The sequence below is a fragment of the Sander vitreus genome, chromosome 6, assembly GCF_031162955.1.
Source record: "Sander vitreus isolate 19-12246 chromosome 6, sanVit1, whole genome shotgun sequence".
NCBI lineage: Eukaryota > Metazoa > Chordata > Actinopteri > Perciformes > Percidae > Sander > Sander vitreus.
The window spans coordinates 32007978-32031283 of record NC_135860.1 but is presented as its reverse complement, the minus strand read 5'-3'; the positions used below and the strand labels follow the sequence as shown (position 1 = coordinate 32031283).

At 41.2% G+C, this 23306-nt stretch overlaps 1 protein-coding gene across 12 annotated transcripts in view; it reads right to left on the bottom strand.

Annotated features, from left to right (window-relative positions):
* The window catches only part of ubr5 (ubiquitin protein ligase E3 component n-recognin 5), a 43885-nt gene that overhangs the window by 15868 nt on the left and 4711 nt on the right, over positions 1-23306 (bottom strand). For 11 of the 12 annotated variants that reach the window (XM_078253757.1, XM_078253758.1, XM_078253760.1 and 8 more), the window contains exons 2-33: positions 18852-18896; positions 18641-18722; positions 17706-17782; positions 15975-16094; positions 15058-15331; positions 14597-14756; positions 14216-14365; positions 13179-13390; positions 12835-12951; positions 12541-12651; positions 12179-12333; positions 11742-11859; positions 11125-11309; positions 10245-10354; positions 9722-9834; positions 9401-9547; positions 9151-9262; positions 8874-9028; positions 8580-8777; positions 8097-8307; positions 7032-7158; positions 6659-6810; positions 5977-6072; positions 4888-5011; positions 4654-4751; positions 3979-4136; positions 1927-2018; positions 1642-1788; positions 1307-1425; positions 837-963; positions 567-696; positions 188-348 (exon numbers count right to left, since the gene is read on the bottom strand). In XM_078253757.1, the coding sequence (XP_078109883.1) occupies positions 188-348; positions 567-696; positions 837-963; positions 1307-1425; positions 1642-1788; positions 1927-2018; positions 3979-4136; positions 4654-4751; positions 4888-5011; positions 5977-6072; positions 6659-6810; positions 7032-7158; positions 8097-8307; positions 8580-8777; positions 8874-9028; positions 9151-9262; positions 9401-9547; positions 9722-9834; positions 10245-10354; positions 11125-11309; positions 11742-11859; positions 12179-12333; positions 12541-12651; positions 12835-12951; positions 13179-13390; positions 14216-14365; positions 14597-14756; positions 15058-15331; positions 15975-16094; positions 17706-17782; positions 18641-18722; positions 18852-18896 (4383 nt within the window). The remainder of the gene's footprint in view (positions 1-187; positions 349-566; positions 697-836; positions 964-1306; positions 1426-1641; positions 1789-1926; positions 2019-3978; positions 4137-4653; positions 4752-4887; positions 5012-5976; positions 6073-6658; positions 6811-7031; positions 7159-8096; positions 8308-8579; positions 8778-8873; positions 9029-9150; positions 9263-9400; positions 9548-9721; positions 9835-10244; positions 10355-11124; positions 11310-11741; positions 11860-12178; positions 12334-12540; positions 12652-12834; positions 12952-13178; positions 13391-14215; positions 14366-14596; positions 14757-15057; positions 15332-15974; positions 16095-17705; positions 17783-18640; positions 18723-18851; positions 18897-23306) is intronic. The other variant, XM_078253759.1, reaches the window with a different exon arrangement.

Below are 23306 nucleotides of genomic sequence, written 5' to 3'. Positions count from 1 at the left end.
GAGCTCTAAGTCGTAATGTGGAAACAACATGGGGGCTACAAAGAAGATGTGTTGTATTTTATTGCTCAGAGCGTTTAAACAATACATTGATAGCTGTTAGACAGACAGACATCCTTGGAGGAGGTAATTCATTCCTAGATCCTTTGTCTAAAACTTTACATGACAACTTAATGCTCGGTGTTCTTACTTTTTCTTCTTGGATGAGGCCATCTCCACGCTGAGGATGACAAATACGCGGGCAACAGAGCGTAGGAACCTCCTGGTGACATTGACGGCCTCCTCTCTTCGGCCAGGAGTGTACTTGTTCTGCAGCTCCTTTACTAGTGTACCCAGTAAGGTGTCTATGAACTAATACAGGAGAACAAAAAATAAAATAAAAAAAATCACCTTCTAATGACCAAAATACTTACAAGTGCATGGGCGTATTAATTGCAATAAAAACTAAAGAAAATGCATCATCACTGGTAATATTCAGGTGGTACCATTTGGTATTTTCCTCAGGAGAGAATTACTAAGAAATTGAGGTTTTTTGTGTATGTACACTCAGAATAACTGAGTTTACTTACAGTTATGTCAGGAGCACACTTGACAATGAGGCAGTGGGTGAAACAGTCAAGGCGAATGGTGCCACTCTGCTGATTCAAGTAGACCTGTTCTTCAGGCAGAAGGTGGGCAATTCTGCTGCTGGCACTAAGTCTAAGACAACAACAAAAAATACAGAACTCAAAATGTGTGTGGCATTTTTCAGTTCTTTGAGCACCAACAAGTGCAGTCTTTCAAGCTCTTATTACTAAAATTGAAATGCTGGGAGTGCCATTCTGGCTTTTGATACTCACGGGTCTTTATTCTCCTGAGAGCCAAACATGATCATAGACTTGAGGGCATTCCAGTCCTGCAGGACCCTCTCCAGAGCCAGCTGAGCAAAGCGGGGAGGTTCTAGGTCATGGTCTGGCATATCAGAGTCTGAAAACGTGGAAAGAAGAATGTTTTCATAAACCAGATGCCTTGAGGGAATAATGTTTTTAAATTGTCCGGACTAGACAACAGCAGAAAAAAAATGATCTCATAAGAATGTTTGTAAAATTTGTAAATCATTAATCTGTGGGGGGGTGTGTGTGTGTGTGTGTGTGTGTGTGTGTGTGTGTGTGTGTTTTGGGGGGGGGGGAATACACACAGATGTAATAAATCGCAATCTCTCGCATATAACGCAATAACATTTTATCGTGGGGCATTTGGTGATCCCCACCCCTATTAATCTGCACTGATGGTAAAGGTGGGTAACATATGAGAAGGATCCTGGACTTACCTTCTGCATTTGCAGCCTTGCGGTTCCTGTCTTCTCTGATGCGCGGTGGTCTGTACTGACAGTGCTCAACACTCTGCCTGGCAACAGTCTGCACCAGGAACAGTAAAATATGCTCTCCCCTGCAGATGGAAATACAAATCAGTCAGAAACATCACTTCATTCTCACTTGCACAATATGAAGCATCTTCTGTGTCAAATGAATACAGTTAAGCTGATTTAGCCAGAAATGCCCAGATACTTGCCAATTATAATTAAAAAAAGGCACAAAAGACAGAACACTACTCTAGGTGAAGTGGAGATAAAGGCCAGTACAGCGAACATGGCCGGGGTCTTACCTGCTGTTTGGTGTTGTGACCAGGTTGGTGGTTGTGAGTAACCTGTAAAGCAGATCCAAGCGAGCAGCCTTCTGGCCGGCGATCAGTGTTTTACACTTACATTTCTCCCAGCAGTCACAGTATGCTGTGGGAGAGGTCCTCTTCAGCCTGGGACAAACAGAAGCAAATTTATGATCATTCAGACGATCTAGTGTGGAATACAGGTGATAAAAAGCAATGGTAAAAAAGACGGAAACCTTTACAGACAGTAAATACTGTAAGGCCATACTCAAAATTAGGACTTACTTGCAGTCATGTCCTTTGTGACACACCCTTGCACACTCAGTGCAGCAGCAGAGGGACTCGAGCAAACCACAGGTCCGACACTCAAAGATATCCTAAATGCAAAGTCATTGTGATGAATAATACCAGTGTTCCACCTTTAAACTGAACATTACACAAGTGCTGGCCATATAATTAGAATATCATGAAAAAGTTGATTTATGTCAGTAATTCCATTCAAAAAGAAAAATTTGTATATTATATTCATTCATCACACAGACTGATATTTCAAAATGTTAATTTCTTTTAATTGTGATAATTATAACTGACAACTAATGAAAACCCCAAATTCAGAATCTCAGAAAATTAGAATATTACTTAAGACCAATACAAAAAAGGATTTTTAGAAATGTTGGCCAACTGAAAAGTATGAACATGAAAAGTATGAGCATGTACAGCACTCAATACTTAGTTGGGGCTCCTTTTGCCTGAATTACTGCAGCAATGCTGCGTGACATGGAGTCCATCAGTCTGTGGCACTGCTCAGGTGTTATGAGAGCCCAGGTTGCTCTGATAGTGGCCTTCAGCTCTTCTGCATTGTTGGGTCTGTCATCTTCCTCTTCACAATACCCCATAGATTTTCTATAGGGTTAAGGTCAGGCGAGTTTGCTGGCCCATTAAGAACAGGGATACCATGGTCCTTAAACCAGGTACTGGTAGCTTTGGCACTGTGTGCAGGTGCCAAGTCCTGTTGGAAAATGAAATCTGCATCTCCATAAGTTGGTCAGCAGCAGGAAGCATGAAGTGCTCTAAAACTTCCTGGTAGACAGCTACGTTGACCCTGGACCTCAGAAAACACAGTGGACCAACACCAGCAGATGACATGGCACCCCCAAAGCATCACTGACTGTGTAAACTGGACACTGGACTTCAAGCAACGTGGATTCTGTGCCTCTCCTCTCTTCCTCCAGACTCTGGGACCTTGATTTCCAAAGGAAATGCTAAATGTACTTTCATCAGAGAACATAACTTTGGACCACTCAGCAGCAGTCCAGTCCTTTTTGTCTTTAGCCCAGGCGAGACGCTTCTGGCGCTGTGTCTTGTTCAGGAGTGGCTTGACACAAGGAATGCGACAGCTGAAACCCATGTCTTGCATACGTCTGTGCGTGGTGGTTCTTGAAGCACTGACTCCAGCTGCAGTCCACTCTTTGTGAATCTCCCCCACATTTTTGAATGGGTTTAGTTTCACAATCCTCTCCAGGGTGCAGTTATCCCTATTGTTTGTACACTTTTCTACCACATCTTTTCCTTCCCTTCCCCTCTCTATTAATGTGCTTGGACACAGAGCTCTGTGAACAGCCAGCCTCTTCAGCAATGACCTTTTGTGTCTTGCCCTCCTTGTGCGAGGTGTTAATGGTCGTCTTTTGGACAGCTGTCCAGTCAGCAGTCTTCCCCATGATTGTGTAGCCTACAGAACTAGACTGAGAGACCATTTAAAGGCCTTTGCAGGTGTTTTGAGTTAATCAGCTGATTAGAGTGTGGCACCAGGTGTCTTCAATATTCAACCTTGTCACAATATTCTAATTTTCTGAGATACTGAATTTGGGGGTTTCATTAGTTGTCAGTTCTAATCATCAAAAGTAAAAAACACTTGAAATATATCAGTCTGTGTGGAATGAATGTATACATTATACAAGTTTCACTTTTTGAATGGAATTACTGAAATAAATCAACTTTTTCATGATATTCTAATTATATGACCAGCACCTGTACATTAAAGAGCTTAACAAGCACTGTCTCCAAAAAGCAGTAAGGTTCCACTTGAGCAGTGAAAAAAAAGGAGCACTCACTGAAGCTACAGAAGTTGGCGTGGCAAGTAATTAAATAATTTTAATGTTGCTCTGTTTTTTTTTTAAGCTAATCAAGTTATCAGTTACATAACTGTCTTTTAAACATTAAAATGATTATCCATAATAGACGCTGATGAATGCTGCTTGAGAGTGGTCTACAACGTCAGTTTTTCTGATGAGTGCTTTTCCTCTAAATTCCAGTGTAATGATATCCTCTAGGGCTGACCTGGTTAATGTGCTCAGCTCCAGTCCAAGTGAAACTGCAGGTGTCGTTGCAGCAGAGAACATAGAGGGGCGAATCATCTGGGTTGGTCCCCGAGGGGCAAATCATTTCCATGAACACAGAATCTGCATCCTCCTTCTCTGCAATGCCTGGGTCACCCACTGCGTTAGACATTTGAGCAACAAGAGGAAGATATGAAAACGGAGGAATGCCTGTAACAACATGTAGTTTGCCGCTGTAAGCAGGGCAGCTAAATAGGTCAGGCTTCACATAACTCTTGGATAACCTCCAATGTTCCAGCTGTTACCTACCCACTTTACATCAGATGTATCAGAGAGGTGGTCGCTTATTGGTTACACAAACCTTATAGAGTGTATGTGCATAATACTATGCAGACATTAAAAATACACGTTTGCAATCATCAATTTTTATTTGTCACATGAAATCGTAGGAAGTACAATTCCAGTGAAATGTTGAGGGACTCATAGCCACTTCCCATCACCGTCAACCACATAAAGCACAATTAATATTTGTAAAACTGACAATTCAGCATAAATTGTGCGGATCTGACAGAGGCGACTGGAGAGGTCCGTGCCTTCTAGAACATCATCATTGACAGTCTCCCTTCAAATGACAAACCAGTTCACAACAGAAAGCAGAAGAAACTTATTAACTTACCCTTGGCCATTTTCTGCGCAGCCTCCAGCACAGTGATGGCTGCCGGGTAGGCTCTCCCACTGACTGCCAGCATGAATGGGGTCATTCCACGGGCATCCCTGTCAAACAACAGCAACAACAATTAGATTGGCAAAATGAACAAAGACTAGCAGATAAAAGCAGGATAAACAAAATGCATTAGTTGTGTGTACAGTAAGCATTTATAAGTACAATCATATAGAAATAGACTCGTACTTGGCAGAGAGCAGCTCCCGGAGGTGTGGCCTCAGAACAACACTGTCACACATCAGCTTCAGGATAAGGTGGGCGTTGGCCTTCCGGTCTTTAGATTCGACCACAGATGGCTCAGTGGACGGCCCTGCACACATGGAGGACGATCCATTAGACAGGCCCAACACGTTTGACCACAGAGTTGGAATACACAAGAATACAGTATACAGCTGATGGACTAATCTACACTGGTACCAAAGTGATAATGTATACTGAAAAAGACCAGACTGTCATAAGGAAAAATAAACCTGCAACTTTCTTTCTGCATTTCTATGATATTATCTTGGCATGTATTTTATAACACTATTAATTTAAATTAATCTAAATTATAACTGATACAAGATCAATGCAATTGTAACATATCCTAGTCAAAAGACAAATAACAATAGCAGTTAGTTAGTTAGTTAGGGTTGGGGGAAAAAATCCAATGTATCGTGATTTGTTTTGCAACGATTTTTTAAATAGATTTTTTCCCCCGGAATCGTGATTTTTTTATATTATTTTAAACCAATGATCTCCCTAAATATTTTCGGTTCATACGGTACAGCAAACGACGACTACATCTTATCCGTTTCCAGCAAAACCGAGCGAGAGCAAAAAACACAGAAAATCCATGTTATGTACTTCTTTACAAATGAATAAATGTCAGACTAGTAGAAATGTCTCATGATATACTGTCTCTAGAAGTGGATTATTCAACTTTGTTTTTGTTAAAAAAAAAAAAATTAAAAAAAAAAGGAAAAGAAAATCGCAATATTCAATACTATCGAATGAGAGAATGGAATCAGGACAAAAGCATATCATCCCAGCCCTATTAGTTGCCAGTGAAAACATTTCCTGTGTCCTTAATCCGTTCTACATACTACTTATGATTCTAAGCAGGTTTTTATTATGCGTGTTCACATAGATCACAAAATTAAGTAATACTCAAACCAGACAGAATACATACTGGATACGGTGGATTTATGAGTGTGCCGTGCACACTATTCTCTCACAATGCAATGCACAATAGAAGAGTTGCTCACAGCTGGAAAAATTTAAATGAATTGAAACCTGGTATGGTGGAGGTGCTGGGTCCCTGGCTAGTCCCAGTGGAGGCAGTGGTGAGTGAACCCACAGCTGGTGCTAGAATGAAGTCAATGTCACCATCTGTTAATAAAATAAAAACAGTCTTTGTAGATTTCACTTCAGTTAAAAGACACATTAGCACAAAGTCTTAGAGTCATTCATTAAGGCAAGGAAGGAGAGTTAAATTCATGATCGCACAGACTTATCTGATAAAGTTGTGCAAGGCCGCCTTCAGACTGACAACTATGGCAAAACCACTCAAGAGGTTGCACTGGTGTGGGTGGGCTGTTACAAAGTACCAGTGAGAAGATGAAATATAAATGGAGAACTCCTCGTTTTAAGGCTTACCAAATGCCAACACACAACATGGAAGTTTAGTTACCTTTGTGTCAGGATTGTACATTTTTAGAAATCTCCCACACCCTCTGGCTTGATGCTGACAAGGTCAATGGCAAATTAAAATAAGGCTACAGGGTACACGCTACTAGGATTTCGGTGGACTGCACTGCGGCAAAAGTAGAGAAAGGATCAAGTTTCGGGCTGGAATACCTTGTAGCAACACATCAACTGCACTCTGCCTCATTTAAATTCTTGTTTTTTGTTTTGTTGCAGTGATAGTGTCTGTCTGAAGGGGCTTAGTTATACAGTCTTGTACAGTTACACTGACCAGGGTCCATGGGTGGGGGGTCAGGGACCCAGCTTGGAGGGGCAATGGGTGGTGACACAGGGTCCTGGTGGTCGCTGGATGACGGGCCAGACTCATGACGGCCGAGACCTGCTGCTCTTAGAGACCTCCGCATCATCTCTCTCAGACGAAGCCTGGTGACGGCACAAAAAATAAAACATGGCACTGAAATTAAGACCAACAATGTTGCTTGTGATTTTATATTACCGGAGAGCCTGTTCACTGACACTGGATGCAAAAAGATTCCTTTCTTATAGTTAGAGGGAGCCTTGTGTACTCCAAATGACACTGTACAGACTATTCTTCCTTATAAATTCTGTGTAGTGTAAAAAATAAAGTAGAACTGTTTATTTACCCTCTGCTGCTGGAGGAGCCAGTCCTATTCCCAGAACTATTGCTTGAAACCACAGAGATGGCATTGGCAATTGCCTCCACAGCCGATAGGCGCTCTGCAAATGTGTTTCTCTCTGACCTTTCAGCTTCTGAAATGAAACAGCATGGTCACTTGGCATGGAAAAGAGAGTCCTGGGGAAACAGGCAACTAAATGGATACAGGAGCAGACTGCAAACTAGAATTGTGTTTTGAGAGGAAAAAGTGATTTCCCCCCCACATTTAAAAAAAATCATTTTACATTGTCTAATAAAGATGATAAAGTCCAAAACAGAGACATTAGAGAGAAATCTGACTCAAATATTAAAACTATTTATTATGTTGATGTTAACTCTCAGGGAGATCCTGACATTGATTGTCCAAAGCAGACTTTATCAACCAAACGACATTAGGCATTACATCTAAGACCGCTTGCCCTAGAAATAGTCATTTCTTTCTAGATCTGGGTACAAAAAGGATTGAATGTGGGTATTGTTTGACTGGAGAAGTTATAATACTACTGGCACTGGGTTATTTTGGTAGATACCTTAAAAAAGGTATCGAGTAGTGATACCCAGCTCTCTCAATTAAGGCGCTAAAGCTTTTCAAACTGGAGCAGCATCTTGAGACAAGACACCCAACTCTTGCTGGAAAGCCAGAAACAAATACAGAAACGGTCCATTGATTCTTTGGCTACACAATAACCCATGTTGTATGTGCTGACTTATGTCCCTCCTGTATAATAAATCTCTTTTTAACTGAGAACGCCCTGCTTTTACGGTTTTATGTTGGCTTCAGGCACACCCATACAATTTTGAAGAACCCGTTTGTTGTTATTGTATTTATGTAATTTGAGGGCTCCCGCCAAGAAAAAAAATAAAAATAAAAAAATAAAAAGGGTGGCTTTGTTGTAGTTTATTAATACAGCTAAAATAGATCATATTAGATTATTAGAATAGAAAAGCCAAAATAATGTGGGATTTCTTTTTTAATTGGCCCTGGCCCGGTACAGGTATGAATAGGTGGGCCTGGTCTAAAGTACCAGCTTACCTTCTTCCTCTTTGGTCTCCTTGTTGCTAACCGGGAAGCAGACGGAGACAGCGGCATGGAGGATGTTGCGGTTTCCATCACAGCGATGATCCAGAAGTGCTCCGAGGGCCTGGCTGCCCTGATCCAACAGGAAAGCCTGCTCAAGGTTGACCAGGTACTGCCGACATGCCTCATAGTCACAACGCAGCACATGCTGCATCAGCGTCTGTTTCTGAAAGACACAAAGACAATGAGTAAGTACTGATTACCATCACTCATTTGAATGTCTCTGATGTTTCACTATCACTTATTGCTCTTTCAGACAGATTAATGGGTAGGAACGTGGTAGAAACCACCACAGTAAAAAAAACTTTTTGCAATGTAACTGAGAACTACATTTCAAGGGCACGTAATAACACTAAACACAAATACTTATTCTACTTGGCCATCTACTTGTTCATTTGTTTTTTTTACATTGTACAGTATTTATAAGGTTCCATTTACCTCGACAGCCATAATGATAATAGCAGCTTTCTTTTTAATTGTGGAGTTAGAGGGGAGATTGGCCAGAGAGTGCACCCCCATTCCCAGGCTGTTTATAGGCGGCAGGTCCAACCAATCAGGATCTCGAATACCACCCATGCAGTCTTTGGCCATAGGGTAGATTGTGCCATTTCCATCTCGTAGGATGATGGGAGATTCCTGGAAGAAAAACAATTTCAACATTTAACATGTGGATATTGTAAAGGCATGCGCAACACTGCAAAAACGTGTCACCTATTTGGAAGATTATCTTACCTGTCCTGCAGTAAAAATGGCCACATTGCGCTCACTCTGGCCCAGGAAGGCCAGGTTACTGGTCGGGAAGTTATTCTCCTGTTCAGCTTTGCCTGTGGCCAGGTCAAAGATACAGTACCTCACCCAGTTACCAGTTTTCAGCACTGCGTGGACTCCTGGAAGATGGAGAGATATTCAAAGGTTGGGAATACAAATCTACAGCAAAAATACTAAATAAATATATTGATTAAGGATATAAAGTACACAGGGACAGATAGAAACACAGACAAAGACTCACCTTTGGAGTCAACATTCACGGCCAGAATCTCTGCCTTTTCTGGGATACAGAGCTTTTTAGGTGTGCGCTGAAAACAATCAGGAACTTTAGGAGTCCCACCAGTTTTGACCACCTGTCAGGAACAGATTGAAGGAGACAAAAGGAAAATATATGAATGTCAGGACAAAAGATGCTCACACCTGCAGAGATATATTCACACTCTACTCCAAAAACTGAGATAAAGTGATATTGGATCAGTTGATGTCCATACCTGCAGCTCATCTATTCTGAGGAGCCTACAGTCCTGCAACAGTGATGATGGGTCAGAGTCAGTGGGAGCAGCAGTGCTCGGATTGCTCATGCTGCTCGAGGTCCCTGGAAACTTCACAGCAACATACGCGCCATCCACTTTAAGCACCTAGAACATAGTATAAAAGGTGATAAGTTGTGAAACAGAGATGCGACGACAAACCAGGGACACATGATTGATAGCAGGATCTGAGAGTAGCCTGAGACTCAAACACCTGCATTACTTATTCATCCAAGATATTAATACATTTGCGAACGTTGATCTTCTATTTAATGCACCCACCTTTCCCACAGGGACATTTTTAACGTCCTCCACAAACACCACCTCCCTGAGAGGCCACTGCTCCTCATTCACCTTCTCCTCCTCTTTGGGAGCCGGGGTAGAACGCCTTCGCTCTGCAAGTAGTAGGGCATACTAACTTTTAGTCCTCATTTGCAATCAAAGGATTGCAAATGGTTTGGCATCATACTCCTGATTAGGACAGTACAAATACACTGCTGACCAGGTGATGAAAACTAGTGTGGACTAGGGAAAATGATCAACACCGATAGTTAGCTGTATATGAGTCATATGATAAGAGGAGGTAAAAAGGCAACCAAATACACCACAGTATATACTGTGAGCCGACCATACTTCCTTCGGTTGCTGATGAAAGCCTGTGCACCATCTGTTTCAAAGTCAAAGGACTAATGAGAGCATAGAGTGAGGAAGAAATTGGTTCTGTGCCTGGGAGATAGAGAGGAAGAGTGTTGTTTGGAGAGCTAGAGGTTAAGAGGGAGAGATAGCAAGAGAGAAGCTGACATACTGTAGGGCAGTGAGGCACTGCTAGCAATGGAAGAGGTATCACTGCAGGTAGATGCTGGGGAGGGAGGAGGACCCATCTCAGTCTTCACCAGCTCTGGCTTGCTTTCCGTCCTATGGGTTAAGACCAAGTTAGTGAAATGAATTTGACTTATTCTCACAGATCCACATTCTGTAACCAGAGGGACTAAAGTCTAGGTCTTCTAAATGTGGTTAAAGCAGGGCTGGGTTTAAAATAATCAATTTTCTGATTCAAATAGATCATTTGAATGATCTGATATCGATTCATCTCTCTTCTCAACATCGATCTTCTAACCCAGAGATGCGCGGGAATGTTAGCGATCTCGTCTGACAATATCGTCTTTAAGAGGTTGTAGTGGGCTCCATGTTAAAGCCGAGTGAAGATATTGGTATCCTATGAAACTACACCACATAAGGCATCCATTGGTACTGACCATGTCATGCTAGCAGGGAAAGGGCAAAATAATGTTCCAAAGTTGGGCAGAATTTCTGCTAAAATTCTGATCACTTAATACTCACTGACTGTAGTCTGTAGAGTTGCACTTTATTGTGTTGACTGCTGTAGTGTGCTCATGTTTAATAAAAAGTACATTAATGTAACTGTGTTGGGATCAATTCTTAATGTAAACATTTTTTTAATAATAAGGTTAGAGAGTTTCTTGTACAATTGACATTAGTTCTCGTAAGATTGGCATTGTAACTGAAATATCCCTAATTGTATTAAATTGAAAATCAAATGTGAATTGAAATGGGGAAATTAGTGGCAATACCCAGCCCTTTCTAAAATTGTAATGAAATGAAATCATGGAAGATTATTCATATACAAAAATTAACAGCTTTTATCTACATAAAATGCAACTGACTTGATATCCTGGGTCTTAGTGGTCTTTTCCATGTTCTTGAGGCTCTCCGGTGAGCGCAGCTGGAACCTGCAACTGTCGTTCATGTTCCAGACAGACTCCAACAGGAGGCCCACTTTGGGAATGCCAGCATTGACAGAAAAGGCCACTGCACCGGCATGGTAGAGGGGGTTATTCCTCAAGCACACCTAAGGAAGGAACAGGTACAATTATTTTAGGTTGATGTTGTTTATACCAGTATCAGCCATAACTACAACAGATCACTTCTAAAATAAATTTAAAATACAATTAGGCCTATATAAAGAAATCTCCTGCTACCGTTTACCTGGCTGTATACAATAACGGAGGCTTTTCCGGTGTTATGCCAAAATCTGTTACCCATCAGAATGTGTGCTCTGAAGCAGCGTATACCTTCCGTGAATCATTCTGTGACTTCGTGGGAAAAGAAAATCGGACCCGGGCAGAGGCATTAATAAAATGTAAATGTAAAAATAGCGTTCTTTTCACTGTTAAGTCTCATTTGTTGTTACGGGTCATTTATGATCATCACATGAAGCATTACATCGTTTCAGAAACAATTAAAAGTTACATATAGTAACTTTAACAATGAAAATTCTTACCTGCGTTCCCACGGTGATGTTTGGTATTGAGGAGATGCCAGCACTGGACTTTGGCTTTTTGTTCTTGGCTCTGGCCTTTTCAAGCATCTTCTTCCGTTGACTAAAAGGCACAACACCCCTGCAGACAGATGCAAGCAATCAAGTGTCAAAACTTCACTGATTTTCATACCTGTCCCAGACACATATACCATTCTCACTGAACTGACAAAGACATCACTTTATAACCCCTGCTAAATGTCACGTTTTAGCACCTTATAAACACAATGACAGAAGCTTTCCCCATCACTAACCCTGTCAAAGAGAAACTTTAATGAACACTCCCGTTACACTTAGCAGGATAACAATGTCATGGTGACATTTGGGAGCCAATGTTATTGTTAAAAACAATTATAATTCCATTCAATGTAATTTCATGGGAAAAAAACATTTGTTCTTACCACCAGTAGAGGCTATTCTCCAGCTGTGCACACGTGTAGAGTGCACAGCAGTGCAGTGACACCATACGTTCCCCCTGCAGCTCAGGGAAGGCCTGAGCACTGTGCTCCAGCTTAGAGGCCACTGTGCTCAGTGTGTCATCCACCCAGGTTGCCACCTATACCCCACACACACACACACACACACTTGAGTTAATGAACAATTCATTAAATATTTGTAATGTTAGGCTGGCTGATTAGTAACTACATAATCTTTTCTTCAGTCAATCATAATCTTATGGTTACACAACGTATCCTGTAGTTGAGTACTGTTTCCATGAACAAAGCAGAGCACACATGTCCTTATGTCAACAATCATAAGATACCTTATTGGTCTCTGTAGCTACAGTGGCTCTGATGCTATTGGCTGACAATAAGGTGATCTTCTCATTGGCCAGGCCCAGGAAGGATACACGTGGGTGATGAACCAAAGGATTCTGATGGAACAAATGACAGAAAATGTTAAGTAATATCAGGTGTCCAACATGTAATAAACTACCCGTGCTTTCCAGCCATTAAGCGTGTTACAATAACATATAAAATGCATATTGTATTTCGCTAAAAATACATGTATAGCACAGTTTCTCTATAATTTTATTCACATAGGTAAAACTCTCCACCTGTGTATTCCTGTAGGGTTCAGGTTCGCTCCACTTCCACTGATAGAGCTCTCCTTTGGAGCTGACAGCCACCAGCTCTGAGAACATGGCTCCGATGCTTACAAACTTCACACCATCCTGGTAAGAAGATCAGAGATCTCCATAAATGACAGGTACAGGCACAACTTCCCTCTATATTTTTCCAAAAAAATTGAATTTGCCACTAGTGGGCTCCAATCAGATTGAAGAGTCATCTCAAGATTTTCAAAAGGAAATAGAATAGATCGAAGCTCCACTTGCAATGTCATTGCGAAGGTTTGCATTTCTGTGTTTCAAATCAAGAGCTCTGTTTGTGCTCCTCCTACCTTGTCAGGCCACCACTGGAGCTCCTCTCCCAAGGAGACAGGGCTCTGGACCGGGATGCTCTTCTTGTCCAAGCTGGGCTCGCCCTCGCGGCTGGTGGAGCCTCGCTCCGTGTCAAACGAGGCCCCATCCAGCCACCGGCGCTCGCGTAACCTCAATACAGACTCACGCTCGCGCAACAGCTCGGAGTCGCGCTCTAAGGGAAGAAGGAGAACTGGTATGCAATAAGGTCACACCAGTGGGATAGAAGTAAGCCACTCTCTGGGAAAGACCCGTCAACATAGTTTTAAGAATAGAGAAAGAAAGATAGATTCTTTAGAATCACTGTAATGCAAATCAAAATTGCAGTACTGAAGATTGAGTGGGAGTCTAAATTATACTGGTGGGTGAGTCAGTTTGCACGCTCATATGGTAAAATGCGAGGTAAAAGAGGAAGTGGATAGACAGAAAATAAGCATGCATATGGGCTAAAAGTGGACTAGGTCGTTTTTTTAGAATAGACTGCCTTAAAGGGTCCCTGTTAAGACAGGTGGGCCTAGCGGGCCTTTCTCAGAGAGCTCACAGTATGTACTACAGCCATGCAGTATACAACACCAAACATTTATAGCCTGTAACACCAATATTACAAATCAAGCTAAACAGACTTGTTTCCCCAGCAGACAAGCTAAAACCCTTTCATTTAATATGAATTTGTGCAAAACCTATAGCGGCTCAAGTATACATTTAGCAAAGAGGAAAATATGTTGTTGGTTGTTTTTTCTGTGTTTGTTTTTTTTTTACATTTGCCCTACAGTTGTCATTTATCACAAAAAAACTGCTGTGCTTGTTAGATAACTGCTTATTCAAATGTTAAGCCACTGGCAAGTCTTTCACTGAAAACACTCTGCCTTGGTTTTTCAACTTTTCTACCGTGTTGTCTTATCTTTAATAAGCCATTAAAGCTCCATTCCCACAACAAAAGCCATCACCAGTGTTGTCACCAAAGCCTCTCCAACACCCTGCCTGCCTTTTACTAGTCAGAAGTGAGTTGTTGAGTTACCTCTGGAGGATCCCAGGCGAGACAGCGAGGAGCGTCTAAAAGAGGGGTAGCCAAAATAGCTGATGTCCTCAGAGAACATGGCATCAGCATCAATAATCACACTGGGATGAGCCGAGTGGATGTCTGCATCCAACAGGGACATCAGGTCCTCTGCATGGGACAAAGGCACAACAGGATGCAAGGTTTAAGAAAATAAAAAAACACATTCTTTTTTTATGATATTTAATACTGTCTGTCTAGACCATTACAATGGTCATAGTTAAATCATTTGAATACTGCGTTACTCCTCCGCAAAAGCCTATTTGCATTATAATATGTTGAACTGCTACTAAGCCTGAACTCCAAACTCCGTTTTCGGTTTCTTTGTTTCGTTTGACAAACCTCCAGGGAGGTAGGACTCGCTGGCTGTGTCGTCTCCATCATCTCCATCTTCATCATCCCGGCTCAGCAGGTTGTTGACGGCGAGGTTGACATCCAGGTTGGTCCTCTGGAGTTCCCTAATGATCACACTCCTGGACTTCCCCTGAAGGACTACCTGGGCCTTGGGGAAATAGACAACAAAGCAGAAAACACATTTATTCATACTCACTTGTGACTGCAGATTAGCAAGTAAATGCTAGTGTTATTGCTTTACTGTTTTTGTCTTTGTTTTTATGTAAAGGGCCTTTGAGTACCTTTTAAAGTCCTATATAAAATAAATGTATTATTATTGTTTTTATTATTATTATTAATTCATGTGAACTGCTTAATGTACAATTTGTTTCAGTAGGAAAAAGGTTAAACCATTTTTGTAGCTCTTCCCTTTTCAAAGAAAAGATATATTGCTGCTGAGAAGTTTGTACCTGAGTAATAAGTTCTTCAGGGATGACAGACGCTGGTATGACGGGCTGAGGCTGGCTACCTAGCAGGCCCGAGCCGCGATCCCTTCCTGTACGGATCACCCTGGTCTGTCGACGGGAATCACGGGCTGCCGTTGATGACCTGCCCGACGTGCCTCCGCCTCCTCCTCCACCCCCTCCTCCTCCACTGCTGCCACCTCCAGCTCCACCTCCCCCTGCTCCTCCTCCACTTCCACCTCCTCCACTGCCTCCATTTACGCCCGAGCTCCAGCGACTCCTGTTACATACAGCGCAAGGCCATAGTCAGACACAACTGCCAAAAACACCAGCTGACTAACAGAGCACACTCAAAACACACACACACACACACACACACACACACACACACACCTGGATACGAAGGGATTCAGTCTTTGTGACAGCAGAGACAGGGCAGTCCACAGTAAGGTTTTACATCAGCAGCATTTACAGGAATTGGGCATTGTAAGAAAAAAAAGCTTTGGTGTAGTATAATGAATGTATTATGTACATATTTTGGATGTTTTGGCCAGAATTTCAGATATTTAAAACTATCATTTTGTAAGAGTGCAAGTTTAGAAGGTTTTCCTGCACAACTTCAATATCAGGAACCACAACAACTATATTTTGAGAAGAAACTCAATTCTCCAGTGGTCAACAACAACAACACTAAGGAGACTGCATACTGCAAATTTAGCAGAGTCAATGAACATGGCCATGCTTTTCGATGTATGTCGTTTGGTGGAGACATTTATCCATTACATTTTGCAGCACCCTAAAAGTTATCTCTTCAGAATTGAGAACCCTGTGGGGAATACACCCCTAACCCGCCGCAGCATCTGTGCTCTCAACACCAAGCTTCCACAGGACAATTTGTCTCTGTCAACCCTGCCAGAACTTACCCAAGGGTGTTGCCTGCCAGTCTGCCCAGTGTGTCAGAGCCAGACAGGAACCAGGGCGGATCACTAGTCCTGCCTGGCCTGGAGCTCCTTCCTGTCCCTGAACCACTGCTCAACTTTGAACTGGAAACAAAAGATGGGAGATCAGTTAAAAACCTACAGAAGTCCTACACAGGACCAAAAGACTTTTTATTACCTGGGTTAACAGAAACTAAATTTACCCAAAAGGTTTGTTAAATTATACCCCTTGGTTCAGGATTCTTTTATTTATATATATATATATATATATAAAAAATATATATATATATAAAAAATAATACTGTGAAACAGAAGGGGGTATGTTAGAGACTAGCATGGCAACACCCTTGGGAATCAGAATTGGCTGCAACTCGTTCCTCGTTCAAGACTTTCCTTTTTTCTTTTTAAGTACTTGGGGTTTTGGGGCTGCGACTGCTTTCTCCTATTTCAAGATTTCTTTAAATGGAATGTATAATGGAATGCCTTCAGAGTTTAACCAAAAGTACTTCAATAATCTTAACTGATGTGTTTAGTATACTTTGTAAAAATGGCGTTTTGCTGTGGCAAGGGAACTAAATTGTGCCAATGTTTTGTTTAACAGGGTCTACAGTGACAGTGATGTTTAGGTGTCCAACAAAATAACACTATTACATTTAGTAACATATTGTAATGGAGGGCAATGGGACACAGAAACAGAGATTTAAATGATTCAGATGCAATGCAGAAAAACAGCAAATTCAGACAGCCAAGCCAACAAGCTGATACAACCCGTGTAACTTTTGTTAAAATTGAAAAAAGAGAAGAAAAAAAAAAATCACAGGATATTAGACCTTGTTCAGTAAGCTGACAAACCAAAGACCAACCAGCCACACACTCTTTTCCTTAGGCTTCCCAGCAGCACACAATATTGCTGACTGAAAAGCTATTACAATGTGAAACCATCTCATCTTTTGCAAGTCTGCGGCAGGGAACAAAACATGTGTTCTGCAGAAACGTTTGATACAGGGAGCTCCTCAGCCTTTTACAGCCTGATTCACATGCATATTCAGCAGCTAGAGTGGCCTTGAAAGCTCCTAAACCACTGTTGGAAGTTGTTCTGCTGGCAGGATATCGACAGCTATCATGAGACATTCACCAAAAATACATACTCATAGCAAACATAACACAGAGCAGCTAGTAAAACTATGGCTTTCAGAAAGTTACACAAACAATTTTGGGACTGTCTTTCTGATGGTTGTTTGGTGTCAAGATTAGAATAAAAAGGCATAAATAAATAAATAAATTATTTTATATTGGAAAGGCAAAAATATGTCCCTGGAATGCATGTAACTTTGGGGAAGAACTCTCTGAAAAGCAGCTCTGTAGTGAGACTCACTTAGTAGACATCATAACTTATAACAAGCACAGCACAAAAGCATCCCCCAGTCCAACAGCTGTCTGTTGGAGGACTTTTTGGGAATAGGCCTGTGATGTATGTGTTTCAGTCCTGACAGTTTGTAGAAAAGAGCCAGAGTATAATTCTACAAGTGAAATCATGTCCAACTGCTTCGTACTGGACCAAAAGGGGCAGAAGTGCCGACTTCAAATCACAGCAACCGCCATCAGTAAGCCTGAGCATGTTCAGGGCATTTGTACTAGACATCTTCACAAGCAATCTGTTTTCCAACTCGGTGCCAAAGTTTCCGGGACAGATGCCATCATAAAGAAGTCTCTTACCCATCGCTGCCATCCGGTTTGCTGAGCTCCAGGCGATCAGGCTGGACAGCGAAGCTGATTCTGCACACGCGCCCATCCTAAAAGAGATGCATTCATGGTTTTTAGTGTCACACATTTGGCAAATTAAAACTTTTTAATGTAGGAAAACTCGTATTGTAAATGTGAGTGCAATTTCTCGAATTAGGAATTTAAATCAAGCACATAATGAAGCCAAAACACTCTATGGTAGTCTATATGCATATCAGTTTAGTTTATTTTATAGTTTATTTATAGGTGCTGTATACAAAAAAAATATAATTTATGTTATAGCCAAACCAAACTCTGTGCCATTAGATTAGACTATGTTTGTTTGATAACGCACAATTGCATTGCAAAGAATAAAAGGCACAACATTTGACCAACATCAGGTCAATTACTACATTAGTCTTCTATAGCCCTGTTATAAGTGGATTTGCCTATTTGGGGTTTGCCGGGGAACCAGACGAATCTGTGAGCTCATGTTTCATTTGCTCCGGCAGATGTGTCTGGTCCCCCCTCTGCTTTGGACAGATTTCCAACAACTTGAGATCTGACGGGCCAATCACAATCGCTTATCAAATATGGGTCGTGTTTGAGACGATGACTTTAAAGAGGAGCGCGGTTTGGCTGCAACTGATGGGGAACTTCCTGTTAGAGCGGCTATTGAACAAAGCAGTATTGAACAAACTAGACCGTATAGTTTAGAAAATCAACTACACTTAAAGCTTTTGTTGAGAAGAGAGATGTTTTGCAGTACACATCCAATCTATTACATTTCTACACAACCATAAAGTAAAACCGAAGCAAATTACTTGGTGTATTATAGCAAAGTCAGAAGTAAATAAATAAATAATAAACATAAACTCTATCCCAAAGTGTGTCATTAATGCTAGTGATGTAATTTCTTAAAGCATTACCTCAAGGAGAAAACCGGCATGGTTTGGACCGACAACACATTGTTTTAAAGTAGCCTGCTCCAGCAGACTAAGGTGTGGATGACTGCATTGGAAAAGGAAAGCACAGAGAGAAATGAGACAATATACAGGATAATAAATAAGGTCCTGTTTACAACCATTTATAAAATATTAAACAAAGCAGCCTACAGTTACAGTGTTGACACAAACGTACCTGTTATAGCTGTATTTGTTGAGCTTCTCTGAGACTTCACGGAGCCTGACAAGAAGATAAGAGACTATATTAATGCAAGTAAGACCCAATTAGTGCAGATTAATGTAGCCTGCGCAATTTAGAAATGCTGTGCTGGAGTCAATGGTGCAGAAGTAGAAATCCCCCAGTATATGAAGGGATACCCAGAATTAGTGCTGGGCGGTATACCTTTTCATCCAGTATACCCGTTTTAATTTCCTGTACGTATATCGCCACATAGGTGCATAGCCGCAGGGAGCGGCTATGGTCGGGGCAAGCTGTGAGTGAATTCAGGGGAGACCCCTAATCACTGCGTACTCAACAACAAAAACAAGTTTTAACACTGATAATTGTAAATAAGTCATGCTAACTAACTAGCAAATTAGCATTAACCTCACTCTATCACCTCAAGCTAGCGGTGGAGCAACATTAGCAAACGCGATAACTACTGGTCCAGCTACAGACAAGCGAGTAAGACAGGTGAAAATACTTCAGCCAAACTGCTATCCCAACATTATACCAACACCAAAGCAAGCTGGAAGCGGAGCTACGTACACCATGTATGTCACCCCCCATTTTCTACGGCAGACCTGTGGTCAAGGTAGTGTTTACACAACCAACCATTTTAACATAGTTTGAAAAGGAAGCAATGTAAATATTTTTGGCATATCTATTCATTTTTAAGTGTTTTTACATTCTGTCACCATTTCGTACATTCTGATTCCTTCATGTACTGTATCATTATCACACCCTATAGTAATCAAAGCTTTCAGTAAATATGATGACATTAAAATGTTTTTATATTCTATGTATGTATGATGACAGTAGAATAAGCCACTATAAACCTATAGAAAAGGCCCAGTCATGCAAATGAAAAGAAATGCCGTGATATCCAGTGAAAACGCCAGAATCCTAAAAAAAAAAAAAAAAATTGAGTTTAAGATGCCTAAAAAACAAAACACAAAGAACTACAGTTCATGCCCATGATAGAAGCATGCCATCTGTAAATCCTGATTTGACTCATTTACTATTGTTAGAACATTAGTATTGAATCTGCAAACTCTTTTTCCTTTCAGTCAGCTGGTCTTCAGCAATCTTCATAAAAACATCTGCACTTTCAACCAGCTGGCTGGACCAGAAATGTTGGCCAATGTCAAATGCCAACAGCACACCATAGGATAGAGATACAAGCAAAATGACAACACATATTGAAAGATGACGTTTTCAAGAGCAATTTCCACTATAGTTTTGAGGGTAAGGTTAGCTTTTTCTGTGTTGACAACACTGCGAAAAGGCTGATCACACCTATTTCAAATGCCATACAGGCCAAAGGAGACTAGTGGAGATAAAATGAAGTCATTAAATCTAAGGCATTTTGAATAGAACAAGTTTGTATTGTTAAGATTTTTTTTGAAATATATATTTAAGTGATCAGGATATATACAGAAATCCTGGGAGGTAAATTCAATACCTTTTATAATACCATCTCAGTATTTTTTTTTAAACCGACACGCCATTGCGTTGCAGGTTTATACGGCAACACGTTTCTAACCATTAAACGGAGTTTGAGATTTATAAAACTACAGCCTCTTGACCAACAATGCAGATAGGGAAGGTCAACAGAATAGATTGAGACTCACTGACTTTGGAAACATCTTGCATTTATTCCACCTTTAGAATAAAGTCAATAGATGAAATAAAATGATACATTAAAGCAGTTCAAAGAAACAAGCATTCACTGCTGCCATTATAACCACTTCAAACTAAGTGAACCACCTTTTGTGTACAGACACCTTATGCACACGAGTAGGCCTACACATGGAAAATATTCCATGAGGCAAGTGAAATACAAGAAAACAGACAGACAGACAGACATACACACACACAGACAAGCATTCACCGTTTGAACTTGTGATGCCATTTTAACCATTTGAAACTAAGTCAACCTGTGATCTCACGCTAAGTGCTTCAATTTCATTGCCTTTTCTTCCACGAGTTTATCAACTTGCGCCAGTTCCTCCCTTTTTTCTTTCTGCCCGTTAGATTTAGCAATCAACCGTTTTCCAGGTTAGTGGGGGTGCATACCGCTCAAAACCAACATGAAAAACGTAGCTAGTAATGTTCACTCAGCGTTTTGTGTTGTTGTTAAACTGTGTGCAAAATGAGTGGCGACGTTAAATCACCGGTTTCAGGTAACGGCACCCTACGGTGCCGTCTATTTGCTGGATGGTTTCCAGGTAACGGCCTGTAGCTAACATAGATACGCCCGTTGACAGCGACGTTATTGTTCATATTTTGGCACAATGTTTCTGACCGTAGTAGTGGTCATAGTGACTGAAAGTGTGATGCGAGATGCTAAAAAGAATCTACACGCCGTTCCCAGGTAACGTTACTTTTTGACGTTCAACACCCCCTCAAATAATGTATGAAAAATATATTAAATAAACTAAACAGGTAAGAAGAAAATAAACTTTGTCAAATAAACTTTTCAATGAAAAAATAAAGTTTAGTGCACTTAGCATTTATTAAACTTCTGAGAATACAAATCTGCAAGCTTCACAGAAAGTGACATGTTATTATTAATCTCAACACTATTTCCTCCCAACTCCTGTTGAATCACGTCAGACCAGGGCTCTCTAAAGTCAGTTCTTGTTCACCTTGTTTGTTAGATCATTGTTCATTTGGTGAAGTGTTGTATCTGTGTGTTGGGGACCCTACTGTTACATGTCCTGTAGCACTCATTAGGATCTGATCTGATCAGATTTCAAACAACTCTGAGTTGTAATTTAAAACTCGTCCAGCCAGTTTAATAACATTAAGGGTTTTATTCGTGCTCGAGTCCATAGATGCAGTTAAAGGATACAGGCACGGAGAACTGAAGGCTCTGTTAGCAACGATTAGCTCCGTTAGCGGTTAGCTCCAGTTAGCTCCATTATAGGCGTGGATGAGACAGCCACAGACAGGGGTAACAACCAGACTCTGATAAATGACATTCGGGGAGCCGCGGTGTGGTCGCGGTGTTTTGTACGGTTTCATTAGTACAGTTAATCCCAAGGCAAGAACACCAGCAACATGCTACTGCTAACGGTAGCGTCTGAGCCTGAAGTGACTGTGCGAGACACACGGCAAGACTTCACGAGGGGAGGGGCTGGAAGCAGCTGGTCTGGGTGCGCTGTAAAAAATGTCGCCTATTCATGTTTTTAACACTAGGCTGCCCGCAGATGCGCCTGCCTATTAAATCGGCTTGATATACTGGGATATTGGCCGATGCCGATTATGTAAAATAAAATGCCAAAAATCCTTCTACTCTACCTCTACTTCAAATGAGAGATTTAGTACCGCCTCATGCGTGAGGCAAGCATGTGCAGGTGTGTTGTTTTTGACTCTCTGCATGTGGCTGTTTGCCAGAAGACACATTTAGTTTCAAAAGAAGCTGGAGGCAGGAAAAAAAGCACCGCTGGCTAAACTATTTAAAAATGGCGGGTTTGTTCAGGACCCCCCATCTGTCGCTAGCAATGATGATGCAGTGATTAGTGACGATTCTCTCCAACCAATCAGTAGTCTGCAGGTTTTCACGTCACCTTTTGGTATCACCTCAGCTCGCTTGGAACCTTGACGGAGGTGGTGCTAAATAAAGTACCTGTTGGCAGGTACCAGGGACTTTTTAATCAGAATGGAAAACCTAAAAAGGCGAGTAGAGTCTAGGCGAGTGGAGTGGAGCAGGTACCATGTAACGGAAAAGGGATCCCAACCACCTGGATAATGGCCTTTTCTCCCTGTTGAGGTAAGGAAGAAGGTACTGAATAGACCAGGCCAGCACTGGGAGGCTAAGAGCTTTTACCCTCAGGCCACTATGATCCTAAATGAGATCAAGACCTCAAGACTGCCTAAGACTGTTAAAATGCCTCCATATATTGCAGTACCCATGAGCCTCAGTGGCTATTGCAATAGGGAAAGATACCAGCCAGAGAGGTCAGAGTTGTTGCATATTTTAAACTTGTCCATTGCCTTAAGGATTAAAAAAAAAAAATCCCAAAAAGATAAACACTGCATTTCCAGATTTGTTAAAAGATCTTCAGAATAACAATATTTTAAGTTCAGTCATTGGATGTTTATCACAACAATGCTCCTTGCCTTTTTAATCAAATAAACAATTAGTTGTATATTTTTTAATACTGATAAATGAACCCAGAGTGTTTCATTTCATTCTATCTGCCACTAACCTAACATTGTCCATGGAGAAAATGAACAGGACTTTTACTTCTGAAACCCCTGCCACCCAAAATATCTCCTCCCACCTCACTACTATAGTGCCAGGGCTTGAGCTCAAGGACGTCCCATTGTCCTGGGGCGGAAGAAAATAGGATTAGGAAGGATAGAAATTAATTTTGGGATGAAAATGAAAAATCTGTGCTAACTTACAATGAAAATGAAACT